At 28.4% G+C, this 16092-nt stretch overlaps 1 protein-coding gene across 1 annotated transcript; it reads left to right on the forward strand.

Annotated features, from left to right (window-relative positions):
* The first annotated feature begins 4774 nt into the window (after window positions 1–4774).
* On the forward strand, window positions 4775–5927 carry LOC137816070 (wee1-like protein kinase). Its single transcript, XM_068619168.1, has 2 exons — window positions 4775–4781; window positions 4867–5927. The coding sequence occupies exons 1-2, from the start codon at window positions 4775–4777 to the stop codon at window positions 5925–5927; spliced, it is 1068 nt and encodes a 355-aa protein (XP_068475269.1).
* The last annotated feature ends 10165 nt before the right edge of the window (window positions 5928–16092 follow it).

Here is a 16092-nt window from a genome sequence, read left to right on the forward strand (position 1 = left end):
ACACTTTTTTCACTAAATATTTTCATTATTTATTTTATGTTTTTTCTTATATATACATTTGTAATGTATGCTATTTAACTTTTTTATACACGGACTTTATCCATGAATTTTGTTTTAATACATTATAATTTACTGCATTTTCAAATTTTCACAGACATATTTTTCCTTTACACAATTATAGCTCTGACACAGTATTGGAAATAATCTTTTAATTACAAACAACTATCACAAATAAATAATCGACAATTACAATTTTTTTAAATAAAGTTTCTGACAATCATAAACATCTTTAGAAAATTGTACACAATTAATATTTTTTTCTAAGTTTGCTCTAACATAGTGCCGAAAATAATGTTTCAATTAATGAAAATAATTTTTTAATTAAAAACAATTACAATCTTCAAATAAATCAATCAAATTATTTTTTAAACAATTTTTAAATGTAAGGAAAAATTTGTAAACTTACATTTTTATTAATTAAAAAATAAAATTTCAATCACACACGTGACATTACTCACAAACTTTTCCCACAATTTTTACTTTATTTACCTTAATCCAAACAACCTTACTTTCTTCACATTTTTTCTTCAAATCATCTCAAATTAACTCTCTAATCCAAACAAAGAAATGACGTCAATAAACCACAAAAACTATTATAGAAATAAAAATCATACCATATCAAATTTATCAATGACCAAAGCGTTTAAAATTATTGGGAACTAAGAGTGGAAAACAATGCACATAAAAGTATGAACCAAAATATGTCACTTGACAACATCCACTTAACAAGTATCAATAGATACTAAAAACAAAAAAATTATTAAGGATTAATGTAACTCCCTTTTTAATACTAATATACAAGATACATATGTTACTGGGTATGTGTATATAACTTAGTCTACACAACATTGGAACATTAGGGTCCCATAAAAATATATACATCAATTCAAGCAAAAATTAAAACATAGGTAGGTTTTTCACTCTCACCTACAACATCTTTTATTATTTTCGTATTGAGTAAGATTTGTACTAGTGAATTAACTCATAAAGAATCAAAATACTCAACAACATGTACATTACGGGTCCGTTTGTTTCCAGGTAAAGAAAAGCGCAGTTTTACTTTGTGAGGGGAAAGCGTGAAAACCAATGTAAAAAGCACGGATATTTAAAAAATATTTGCACTCTAAACTTTCTTCGTTCAACTCCGAAAAAAGTTGATTAATTAGTTTTAATTTACTATTTTATGCTTTTTATTTTAAACAAATTATTATTATTTATATTTAAAATAGAATTATAATTTAAATATAAAAAATATATTTAAAATTATACGAAAATAATTAGTATAAAATAACATAATTAATCATATTATATATATAATAAATTATAAACATAAATAATAATAATAAATATACCTTTTAATAATGAAGAAATAAATTTATATAATAATTATATTAATTACAAAAAATTAATGATAAAATAATAATTTTATTTAATATAAAAAAAATTATCAAATATTTATAATTATAATTATTTAAATAATATTTTAAATAAAAATAATTATAATTTATAAATAAAGAAATCAAATTAATTTTTTAACAATTTTTAAATATAGGGATAAATTTGTAAACTTACATTTTTATCAATTAAAAAAATAATAATTTCAATCACATTCATCACATCACTCACAATTTTTTATAAACCTTTCCTACACTTTCTACTCTATTTACCTTAATCCAAACATCCTAACTTTCTTTAAATTTTCCTTTCAAATCATCTCAAATTCACTCATTCATTTCCACTTTTTAATCCAAACAAAGCATACAGATATATCAACCATATCATACTATCAACATAGCGCAAACACAAAAAATTACAAGTGAATAACTTACTTCAAATGTAAGAATCATCCAATAATGTATTTTTATTAGCATCTAACAATGTAATTTATTACACTTTATGTCTTCAAAAAGTCTTATATTAAGAATGTCTCACTAAAGATTAATATCTGACTCATAGGAAATATCATTAGTAAAAAATAACCATAATTTCTGATTATGGTGATTATTTGCATTTGTTATAGAAAATGGTCATACAATAACCTCTTTTAACTTTCCACCCCCTCAAATTTATCTATGTGATTAAATTATTAATGAAACATATGATATATCCTTTTGTTGTGAGTTTCATACTCAATACTACGACTCTTGGGGAGCATACCATCTCAAACATTCTCACTACAATCATAGAGGGTAGCATACTCATAAAGGGTCACACCCATGGAGTGCAACCTATCATACAAAAATCACAATACATATCATCATATATATTGTATCAATGCATATATCTTATTATCAAAACAATTTATCAAACATGCATCTCATGCATTAATCATATACAGTTGATATAACATATAATCCATCAACATCGTGATCACCATGAGCTAAGTGTCACTTAAGTGAACTCCTCTCGCTTAAGCAGTCTCGTACCACTTGATCAGGATAACTCCAAGGAGCAAGATTGATTATATGTATCCCTTTCTTAAACACTCTTTTCACACTTGAGGGTCCATCACTTTAGTGTCCTTACAACTTTTAACAATGCATTTTTTGTATCACTTATAATAAGTTTCAGAAGAATAAGATAATTATTTCACCATTTCTTGAGCGACTCTCTCATTGGTTGAACATCATCATCTAGTTTCATGAACTCACATGTTCCAAAAACTGAGGAACCACCACCAAGACTTAATGGTTGATAATTATATTGTTGCTTGAACATCATCTACTTTAGAGGAGAGGGAATCGACTCAACCTCTCACTCGTTCAAATTTCAAACTGTTCTAGACAGGCCAATTGGTGACCTAAACCCAGAACATTCAAGGTAGTCAAGAACAAGTGCTCTTAACCTAATTTGTGATATGTCTATATGTGAGGTTTTACCTAGTATATATAGAGTAAGTATTAACCCTTTGTCTGTCGTTATGATTCTCTCTTTACTGCCTGGTTAATGCTAATTAATCCAAATCTTCATCCTATACTATTTTCTTTACATTATTCATTTACATCGGCGTCCTACCTAAATGAGAAAAGGTCGGCCCAAGGCCCATAACCCAACATGCCCCCCAGCCTTATGCGCAGGCAAATAAGGCTACTACTAGCTTAAAGTTGTACTTGATCACCAAGTTGGGCTACACCCGCGATAATTAGATCGGCGTCCTTCCTTAATCGCCAAGGGTCGGCCCAAGACCATAACCCAACATGCCCCAAGCCTTCTAAAGAAGGCTATTGTAGATCCCTTTTCACTATCGACTTCCGAGCTCGCGCCTTTTCCACAACCCCTCATTAAATGCATTCTGCCATGCGTCCCATCATCTGACTGTTTCGTCTTCCCGGGCCCACGTGTCGTCAAATTGGAGTGGGTCGACATTTTCTTCGTATTGATAGATCTCCATTTCCTTCACCTGCAAAAAATATAATTTCATTCGGCATCTCCTTCCTAAACTGGACCGATTGTTATTGGCATTTTTTTCATCTGATAAATCTCTATTTCCTTCACCTGCAAAACATATAATTTAAATCGACATCTCCTTCCTAAACTGGACCGATTGTTGTTTGCATTTTTTTCATCTCATAAATCTCCATTTCCTTCACCTACAAAAAATATATTTTTTGGTACCTTATCAGGCTTTTCACCTTATTAAGGATTTTTTGGTACCTTATCAGGCTTTTCACCTGATTAAGGATTTTTTGATACCTTATCAGGCTCTTCACCTGATTAAGGATTTTTATTTGGACCAAGCATCTAGCTTGGCACCATGATCAGCATGGATTTTATTTGGACCAAGCATCTAGCTTGGCACCATGATCAACATGGATTTTATGGGACCAAGCATCTAGCTTGGCACCATGATCAGCATGGATTTTATTTGGACCAAGCATCTAGCTTGGCACCATGATCAACATGAATTTTTTGTATTGGACCGATCATGCTCCTACAAACTTCAAACTTGTACACCATATAGTATATTGAACACCAAACTTATTTTCAATCAACATAAATTTCAACGAAACACTCAACTTAATTTACATATAGAATAAGGAAAATTTTAAATATATATTATGGAGGTAGGAAAAGTTTTAACTAGCCCCACGGTGGGCGCCAAATGTTCTAGCCAACTTGAGGTCGGTCGACATCTGGATGAGCTTCTGGTGGTGGTCTCCCTTCAAGAGATTCAACCTTCGGGAAACGAAAGGGGCTCCTCCTGCGATAACCCTCCGACGCTCAAGTCAGTAAGAACATAAATATAATGAGTATAATATGAAATAGGAGTTGAGAGCACTCCATGTGTTATTTATTAGATGATGATTAGATCATATATTATATTATCTTTTCTTTAGAGCGTAATATGGTATATATAGATTGAATTGTAACCTTTCCACCTTTAGTCATGATTATACCTTAATTGAGTGATTAAAGTTAATCAATTGAGATCCCTTGAATTGTAAAGGTTTTAGACAGGCCAATTGGAGACCTAAATCTAGAACATTCAAGGTAGTCAGAAACAAGTGCTCTTAACCTAATTTGTGATCTGTCTATATGTGAGGTTTTACCTAGTATATATAGAGTAAGTCTTAACCATTTGTCTACCATTATGATTCTCTCTTTACTGCCTGGTTAATGCTAATTAATCCAAATCCTCATCCTCTGCACGCGTCCCTTCAATCTTTCATACTATCAGTTGAAAACTCTCGGAAGTTCCAATCTCAAGAACAAAATGAACGGTTAGGATGAATTTGGTTTCTCTACAGTAACTTTACCGAACCCATTAGAAAATAACTAAAACGCTTTCTCTCACTCACTTCATAGCGAAGCAGCAGAATAGGAAAATGGGAAAGGAGAAGGAGCAGGAGGAGTTGGTGCCTTCTACCGTCACCGCCGACGAAGTTAACCATGACGACTTGATTCTCAGCCAGGATCTATTTTGCACACCAGATTACTTGACTCCGGAAAACCAGTTTCCTTTGAAAGGCTTCCATTTTAGCGTCGACATGGAGGAGGAGGAAGATTACCCTTACCCCAAGTCACTAGAGAAGCCCAACACTTCAAAAACCAAGAGACGTCGAATGGATGATGGTATCTCAGGAGACACTCTCAGTTCTATGTCTTCTGGTGATGGTCAGGCAATTGTGGAACTTGGGATGGACTTTGTTGGAGAGGAAGTCGAATATAAGCTTAGGGCTCGAAGTTATGTGTCACGTTCTGCAATTGCATTGCGTTGCAGGGTTATGCCTCCTGCTTGCACTAGAAACAACTTTATGACAAGTCTTTCGGAAGAGGAACTGTACCCTTTTAGACTCCAAAATTCTAAATGTGCTGACCTCTTCCCTTCACTTACTCGTGGTAATGGTCAATCACGCTACCACAACGACTTTTATCAGTATGAGCAAATTGGTAGAGGAAACTTTAGCAATGTTTATAAGGTATTGAAGCAACTAGATGGTTGCTTGTATGTTGTGAAATGTACCACCAAGAAGTTGGGCAGTGGAAGAGAAAGGATTAAAGCTTATACAGAAGTTCAATCTATGGTTGCCATAGGTTTCCATGAGAACATTGTGGGATATTATTCTTTGTGGTCTGATAATGGACAACTGTATATTCAGTTGGAGCTATGTGATCACAGTTTATCCACTAAAAATTGCCCAGCATTGCTTACTGAACGACATGAAATAGAAGCTTTATATCAGGTTGCTTGTGCATTGCAATTTATACATGAGAAGGGAATAGCTCATCTTGATGTTAAGCCGGAAAATATTTATGTCAAAAATGGTGTTTATAAGCTTGGTGATTTTGGATGTGCAACTCTACTTGATAATAACATGTTTATTGCAGAGGGTGAGCCAACTCGAGGTCGGTCGGCATCTGGATGAGCTTCTGGTGGTGGTCTCCCTTTAAGAGATTCAACCTTCGGGAAACGAGAGGGGCTCCTCCTGCGATGACACTTCGACGCTCAAGTCAGTAAGAGCATAAATATAATGAGTATAATATGAAATAGGAGTTGAGAGTACTCCATGTGTTGTTTATTAGATGATGATTAGATCATATATTAGATTATCTTTTCTTTAGAGCGTAGTATGGTATATATAGATTGAATTGTAACTGTTCTAGCCAAGACAGATGACCCTTAGCTAGAGCATCAAATATATTAGGAAACAGTGGTTTCCAATTTTTCTGGTCCCTTTTCCTGTTCGGCCTCCTTTCTTTCTTATAGAAAACTTCTCTCATGCCCTTCTTTGTAACAGTTCTCTTTCATGGCTTAACTCCTTCATAAATTCTTGTAACCCCCACCTTCGCCAATTTCGCACTCTATTCTTTATGAAGATTTTGCGGGTATCTTCATTAATTTCTCGGATCAGACTGTTATAATATATTAATTGGATCGGCCAATGACCTTACAACCCCTCAATGATCGTCCCATGACCTCACAGCCCCTCAATGATCGTCCCATGACCTCACAGCCCCTCAATGATCGTCCCATGACCTCACAGTAACCTTTCCACCTTTAGTCATGATTATACCTTAATTGAGTGATTAAAGTTAATTAATTAAGATCCCTTGAATTGTGCTCGCTCATAATGTTAGATACATAGGTCGGGAAACAACCTATAAATGACCAAACATCGGGTCAGGCCCATGACCTAACATGCCCCCCAACCTCAGGTGTAGGCCAATGAGGCTAATAAGTTCATAGTCATTATTTACATAGATCGGTATCAGATCCATTTCACCACATAATTGGACTCGACACTTTTTTACCTGCAATAAATATAATTTAAAACTTACAAACTGGAACGAGTGAGATCGGTATCTCCTTCCTAAACTGGAAGGATCATTGTCAACATTTTCTTCACATGATAAATCTCCTAAACCCAGAACATTCAAGGTAGTCAAGAACAAGTGTTATTAACCTAATTTGTGATATGTCTATATGTGAGGTTTTACCTATAGAGTAAGTCTTAACCCTTTGTCTGTCGTTATGATTCTCTATTTACTGTCTGATTAATGCTAATTAATCTAAATCTTCATCCTATACTATTTTCTTTACATTATTCATTTACATCGGCCTCCTACCTAAATGAAAAAAGGTTGGCCCAAGGCCCATAACCCAACACAAACTATCATTTGAGTGTTTATATTATTGTCCATATGATAATGAAAGATGTGTGTAATTAGGACTTACTACTTGAGTATTGTTTAAACAATATGACATTACTTGAACATTAACAATAGATAACGAAACATACAAATTCTTACACAAAACTTGTTGAGCATATCCAAAATTTACAAGTTGCACTACCAAGTACATTAATTCTTACTTTGAATTATTCATAATCACTTACATAATGGATAATCACAACTCAACATATATAATTTTATTATTATCTTATTGTATAATTATAGAATTCATTCATCTAACCGCATGATGTAATACTTTTATTTATTTTATCTTTATTAAACCTTAAGTTTTATAGTTGAAATATTTTTTTATGGAAATCTATGCAAAATTCACAAATTTATAACAGACAAAGAAGTTATTTAAGGCATGCATTGTTTATTAATTTTTTTTAAAAAAAATACTCTCTTCGTAAAAACATTATTTTATGTGTTTCAAATATAAAAACTGGTCTAATTTATTTAGAATAAAAAAATTGAAAATTGAAAACACTGATTAATTTTGAATTTTGTAACAAACGATTAAAACTAGAGTGTATTAGTTTTACATTACTATTAACAATCCTACTAGGACGTGAAATGTCATGGCCAGTACAAAGTGAAAATGAGAACATATCTGAGAAGGTTATCATGCACCAGTACAATTACATTTTCATCATAAATAACAAACAAATAAGTTTAATTAAAAAGGAATTTTTATGTCCATTTCTCTCATAAAATGAAACAAATTATAATTGCCTATGGTTCTTTTTTTATCAGAACACTTTAAATTATTTAATAATAATTTATGTAAGTCAAACTTTAACATATATGGGCCTGTATGAGATCTAGATCTACGACCTTTTTAACTTTTTAAATTCCAAAAACACAACTTTTAATTATACTTAATACACCAGATATATTAGAACCCAATGTTGACTCAATTTACTTTTTATTTTATTTTTACATTTGTTATAAAGAAATAAAAAAATTTGAAAAAGTGATTTTTAATTGATTATTTATTCAATCGACGTGGAAATCAATATCGAAAGCTGTAAAATGATTTCTAACTATTTTTCATTCTCATGTATTCATAAAAATGATAATAAATAAATAACTTGTTTTAAATACTCTAAAAAAATTAAATAAAAATGTCAAGAATTAGTTATTATTTTAACTGACAGAGAGATCAGAATAAGCAAATTTTGTAAAAGAGAGTATTTTGCCTGTCATCAAAGAGAAGCAACCTCGACCTTTCCTACCTGTGGATGCAAAAGTTTGAGATTAGAATATAAATATAAATAAATAAAAACTTAAATCTAACATTTATAATGTTATGTCTTGTTACATGTGTATATATTTTTAATCAAAGTAAAAACTATCTTTATTATTTGAAATTCTCTTTTTTTTATTTACAAACATATACATTTAAATTATCTATCAATGTTAATCTACATTGATTAAACTAAGCTTCAATAATTTTTATGATGGTTTAATTTACTGTTTATCAGAATATATAAAGATCATATTTAAATATATCTATTTTATATAATTTTAGTTATAAAATAAGTTATAGATTAAAACTATGAATTTAATATTTCAATTTCAAATAAATATATATAATCATTTATTATATGTGATCTATAGACATCATAATTAGCCCCGGTGTACTTGTCCTCATTTGGAGCCAAAGCAAGCACATATGTGACATTTTTCTATCAATAGTAATGATTTTTACAAAATTCTCTGAGTGGAACACTTTTCATTTTATTTTCTAAACTAAAATTATTTACTAATCACATGTGAAAATTTGGTTTCCAACATGAAAATTTGTTTAAAATTTAGTTTACATGAGGCTGAATCTTTTGACAGTTTTAATTTTTTATTTTTGGTGGTGAAGAAGAGATGTGGATGAGAATTTGGTTTTTGGGAAGTTGAAATCTTATCTATTTTTTTAATTTTCAGACACAAAAATCTGTTCAAGATCAAATTTTCGGAACAATTTTGATTTTTTTTCAGTAAATAAAGAAAATACGTGGATTTCAATTGATATTTGATCTTTTGGGAGCTAATTTCCACTTTTCTTTTGCCTTTTGGGAAAAAAATAGTCATAAAATTTGGTTAAGAAACAACTTATACAAATTTATTTTTTTAATTTATTAATTCATTTTCATTTTCAATTCAATAATAATCACAACTTTGATTTCAAAAAAATATAACAAATTAATTCTCCACCTACATTATTTTTTTTATTTTTCTTCCTGACTTATTCAAATTAAACCCAACACCTATATTTCTTTTAATATTTCCAATTGTATATTTTAAAATCATCTAAAAAAAATTATTTTTAATTTTTAACTTTCACATTATATTTACTTCTATTTTCAAATTTAAAAATATTTTAATCCTCTACCCAATAAAATTATATTCAATCTTACATAATTAAATAATTATTTTTCTTGTATTTAAAATTTATTCTTCCCATCTTTAATTAAATTTTTTAAACATATTTTACTTACAAAATTATGACCACCACATATGTATGTTCGGCTCTACTCCAACACTAAAAACAAAAATAAAAAAGTTCCTACGAGTTGTCCATAAACACTAAAGACGAGTGAAAAATCAGTTTTCTAAAGACTTAATTTTGATCATGCATAAAAAAATCCCACATTTCTTCTTCTTCACCGAAAATAAAATAAAAAAGTTTAAAATTGTCCCAGAATTTAGTCTCTCAGAAACCAAATTCTGAACAAACTTTTATGCCATAAACAAAAAATAGGTGAGAATTCGGCTCTCCAAAAGCCAAATTCTCACCCAGTTCTTTTTCACCATAAAAAAAAAAAAAATTATCCCAAAATTGTGTTCATGTAAACCAAATTCTCACAAGTGATCAGTAAGGTTCTAAATTGAAAAATAAAATGCAAAGTGGTCTATTTAAAATTTTATTTTTGGAAAAATCCATACTATTAATGAAAAAAGTCGCGTAGATGTTGTTGTATGACATTTGGTTTGTTTATATTGATGTAAAAATGAATGGGTAGTTTTTTTTTATGGATCTAATTCTTTTTATGTTATCTTCTAAAATATGAAGAAAAATCAAGAAAGATGTATTAAGGATAAATTATCCTTTCACCTCTATACCTTCCCGTCAAATGTGAATAGTCACTTCATTTTAATTTAAATATCCTAATTTTGGCATAACTTCACATTCCTACATCCTCGCACCTCTTCTCTAGTCGCAACACCCTCATAATTCTCATGTTGAGGGTATTCATTTTTTGTTTCGTATTCCATTCATCGCACCAACCAATTTTTACCTTGGAAGGTCTTTTTTTTCTTTGTTTTGTTCCTTTTGGATCTTATAATTTGGAAGTTATTACCAAATTCACTTCCCAAATTGGTATTCCCAAATCTCGTAATATATTATGGATTGTACAATCTATAATGTATTTTCATAATACATATTATAGTAAATGAGTGTTATAAATTATACAATCAAATATACACAAAATAAATATATAAGTGAACAGAAAAAAAAACATAATAAAACTTACCTTAACCACCAACGTTAACCTAGAAACCACAACTGACTACCATAAGCAACCAAAACCAATTGAAATGAAGAAAATATCGAGTTACAGTGAAAATTTTCCTATATTAAGAGTAAAGAATTTCTTTCGTTTTTTTATATAGTTGTATTAATATTTTTATAGTTCATAATTTATCATATGTAAAAAGCATAATTGATTATATAGATTTATATTCAGTCCTTTGTTACAATATAAATCGTACATAATTAATTATATGATATACAATCAATTATATAAGTCCAAATTCATCAAATTAGCATGCTTTTCATTGACATAATTAACTATATTTTTATATCCTTACTTAGGCTAAAATAAGCATGTAATTCGGACACACATTTTCATTTATAATTAGTTGTCTATAATCTTTAAATTTAGAGTACTTTGGTAATCACTTAAATTAATTACAAATTATATTTTATTATTTTAAACTAATCATAATCATACAACTTTTTACTCGTTTATTCTTTATTTTTATTAGTCTACAATTTTTTATTTTTTTTAATTAATCTCTTTTCACTTTTTTTTATCAGAAAATAATAAATAAAATAAAATGAGACACTTCAGAGGTAAATTCCCTATCTAGCACCATTTACATTTTTATTTCCCTAACTAGCACCCTTTTGTTTTTATTTCCCTATCTAGCACTCTTTTGTTTTTATTTCCCTATCTAGCACCTTTTTATTTTTTATTTCCCTATCTAGCACCATTTCAAAAATAAATTAAAAAATAATAAATTATTATTTTTTGATAATTTTAATTTTGAATGCATTAAAAAATAAATATTTTTAATGTTTAAAATAGTTAGAAATATAATTAATGAATAAAGAAATGTGTTTTTACAAAATAAAATAAAAAAGTAATAAATTTAAAATATTTAGTTTAAAAATTATTTTTTTAAGAATGAATAAAATAAAAAATTAAACTCTACAACAACATAAAAGTTGAATATATAAACATAAATTAGTATTTATTTTTATTATTATTGATGATGTAATTATGTTAATTTCAAGTAAAAAATACAGGACATAATTATAAAAAAAAAGTTAAATAAGGACTGATATGGATATAAAAGAACAACATGATCGGAAAAAAAATGTTCATATTGTTAAACACCAAAGACACACATAAAGAATATGTCCAAACATTACTGGATTGTGCACTTCTTGTCATTAATTATGTTTCATTTCACACAAACTATTTAATGTACCATTGAAGAAAATATTAAATTAATTATCATCTTTCATTTATTTTCATTTTTATGATCAACATATACTTATTTAGTATCACCTTGTATCTCTTATATTTATCTTATTTGGATTTATTTTTACATATTTTATCTTTATCTTAATTTTTTTTGCCTTTATTTTATATCTGTTATGTTTTTAGTTATTCTTTTTTTTTTCTACCATTTTTTTTTTTATTGTTGCTGTTTTTATTTTCTATACTTTTTTTTTCATTTTTTGCTTCTCATTTTTAAGCATTAAGTGTAACATTTGCATTAGTTTTTTTTTAAGGATTTTGCATTTAGGATACACACTTCAATATTACTTGTGTATCCACTATTAATTAATACTAATTGACTTTGGTTTTTTTGTAATTATGTCATGTATTTTTTACTTGAAATTAACATGATTACATCATCAATAATAATAATAAAAATAAATAGTAATTTATGTTTATAGATTCAACTTTTATGTTGTTGTAGGGTTTAATTTTTTATTTTCTTCATTCTTAAAAAAAATAATTTTAAACTAAACATTTTTATTTTTTTTTATAAAAACTCATTTCTTTATTCATTAATTATATTTCTAACTATTTTAAATATTAAAAATATTTATTTTTTAATGCATTCAAAATTAAAATTATCAAAAACTAAATAAATTATTATTTATTTATTTATTTTTGAAATGGTGCTAGATAGGGAAATAAAAAATAAAAGGGTGTTAGATAGGGAAATAAAAACAAAAGGGTGCTAGATAGGGAAATAAAAACAAAAGGGTGCTAGTTAGGGAAATAAAAGTCTAAATGGTGCTAGATAGGGAATTTACCCCACTTCAGGAGTATCTAAACCCTTATACCAATAATCTCAATACAAGTTTCTTATCCCCAACAACCAGTTGGGATCCCACAGACATTACAACGCATCAATCACATTACTATACCATAACAAAAGTACATCAATATACAATTACATCAACTCTCCAAAGGAACACATTCTCAAGACAAGACACAAAAGTCCAACAACTAAACTCAGTTTTTGCCAGCAAACAAAAGTAAACCAAACACCCAAGTGTGTGTGTGTGTGTGATTTATGTCATATAGAGTCAGATAAAATGATTGGTAGTGTGATTTTGGGGAAGTTTTAAGCTTTTCGTCTTTGTTATGCTCGTGTTATCGTTGTTTGTTCAACATGTCATTTACAACTAACAACATTCATTGATCCAATCTACAACTTGCAAAATACTTAGAAGGCATTTAAAGTCCAATTTCGTCAAATTCAAAATAAAGATTATTAGTTTATTTATACGAGACCAAATTTCATATTGAATTCCCACATGCGACATGAAGGATTAGAAAGACCAACCACTACTTATATGCATAATGAGATGAACAAACGACTCTCAAATAAACCACATGAATATTTTTAGTTTTAGGAATGAAAGTCATACATATTAACAATAAAATATTATTACATTTTTATATTCTCTTTATTAGTATTTCTTTACTTCATTCAACACTCTATTATATTTTATTTCATGTATTTTATCAAAAAAATATTAAAAAAAATGATACACATACATATTAATAACAAATTACTTAAATAATTAAAAACAATAATTTAGTACATGTTATACGTGAAACAAATTTTTAATGCAATTTAAAAAAAATACATGTCAATTAAATAGATTGTTAAATAATTTGGTGCCAGTTTCATTTTTCATTAATTTCACAAATAAAAAAACAACAATTTTATTAATTCTTAAATTAATCAAATAATAATTTCTTACAAATTTTGTTAATTATTTAGAAACTCAATTTTTAAATTTATATATACATCTTACTTATTCACAAAATTTCATTCACCACATATATTAGTTATTTTTTTATTAACACTGAGTTATTAAATAATTAGAAAAAAAACTACATGTAAATTAAGAACGAGTTTTTTGTATACTTATACATACCACTGAACATGTGACCTTCACGAACGAACTTTTATCTTAATTAAACTCGTTTTCAAGTTGCACGAGTTTCTTATTATTGCATCCTACATCAAAGTAGTGTTGCTCAACCACTATTTCAGTTAAAAAAGTAAAAAAAATATATATATAGGATAAAAAGTTGTGTAGTTTAAATAGGATTTTGTTTATTTGAATTCCTTAAGTTAAAGCAACACTTACTCAAAAATATAATAAAAACTTTTTATTTTTGTTCATTTGATAAATTACGAGTAAAATTATAATATTTTCATGCAAAAGCTGGATTCCTCGAGTGTTCTTATATTATTATTATATTCATGGGGGTAAGTTTGTTTGGTAAGATTTGTATTTCGGTGAGTTTTTTGTCATTTATACAAGTTGTGTTTTTAAACTGTGGGGGAATTTTTTATTTTGTTTTATTGAAACAATGTGCTGACATTGTTTTAACTTCACTTTCATGTTTAATTTAAAGAATCCAAAGAGAATAATGAGTGAAAAAAACTAATGCTTTGTTGCTTACTGCATTTGAAATTGTACAGACTCTGGTTCTGACATTCACACGTTAAAATCGAAGACAATTTGTAACCAAAAGTTTTGCATACGAAAATTGTTGTTCCTAAAGAAAACACAGTGCAATTGAAGCGTCGTCCTTTGGTCGGATGAGGTTGCTGTATAAACAGTCAAACTGAAGAAGGAAAGCACAATAATGTACATCGCAATTTGCCCCCAAAAGTCTATGCTTTTCATTCCTCTTTTCCACCACTACAACCTTCCACCATTGGTTTTCAAGTGAAATCAATTTCCCAAACATCCACTTTTCAAATTTCAATCACCATTTCTATGACCACTTATACTTTAAACTGTACCTACCAACACAAAATTTAAATCACCAATGCCTTTATTCATTTTAGTTTTCCTCTTTTTCCAACAACTTCCCACTTATTATCCCATATTCCTTTTTTAGTCAACACAAATATTTAAACCTAATTATTCTTATTTTGTTTTTTCACTAATTATATCATTAAAATAAGATTTCTTTTAGTAATTAATATTTGTACCAATTGGGACGGGATGGTTTCGAGATATCTTAATACCCAGTATTGACCGACCGATATATTTAAATGCATCAAGAAAAAAACGATAACTAACAAGAATAAATTGCACGAAAACTATATAATATACCCTTATTCATGTTGTGTATCAATAATAACTAAACTCATGACAACTAGACGCAACAAACAATACAAAAGTATATTTTTATTATAACGAATACTTACTAACATCGAAACATCTTTTATCCATAATCAATAAAAGAAAACTAGAAACAAATTAAAAAAATAAAACCGATTGAAATAAAGGAAATAATTGTTCAACTAGTTCAGGATACTCTAATCTTTTCGATACAATAAAAATGTTAATTAAAAAATTCAATCAGTCGTATTTAATAAAAATGCTTTCCTAATTTATTTATTTATTTTGTTTATAGAATGTCTACTCTTGGATATTTTATCACAAAACTATAGTTTTTGTTGGTAGTGTGTGCATTTGTAAAAAGAAATGAGAAATTGTGTGAAGCTATTTATTTAATTTTGTTTACGTTGCTTTCGTGAAAGCATATGCCTGGAATTTGGAATCCCGGTCAACTCAGCCACCTCCACCTCGACCTCGACGTTAGACTTTTTAATTTTCTAATTCTAATATTTGAGTGGACCCCTACTGTTCGTTTCACTGACATCACTAAAAACTAAAAGCTACAGAGACCCAAATTGTAGGGCTGCAACGAATATTTGTAAGACTAAGTTAAAAAACAGATAAAATCATGTTGATTCAAGTATCATAAATTGATAAAATGGTCACAAATTGATAAAAGATTTTTATAACCAGAGTGAGTTGTAGTTTCTTAATAACTTCAATTAAACAATAACACTGTTTGCTCATACATATTTTTTCCATTATATTTCTTTTCTCTTTCTGTCACTCTTAGGTTTTTTCATTCTGATAAAAGAAGACATTAAGTTTTAGAGATTAAATTATAAATTAGAATAATATATTTTCTGGTATTCTATTAAAATAATAACACTGTAATTTTG

Source organism: Phaseolus vulgaris, chromosome 1, assembly GCF_000499845.2.
Source record: "Phaseolus vulgaris cultivar G19833 chromosome 1, P. vulgaris v2.0, whole genome shotgun sequence".
NCBI classification, from domain to species: Eukaryota; Viridiplantae; Streptophyta; class Magnoliopsida; order Fabales; family Fabaceae; genus Phaseolus; species Phaseolus vulgaris.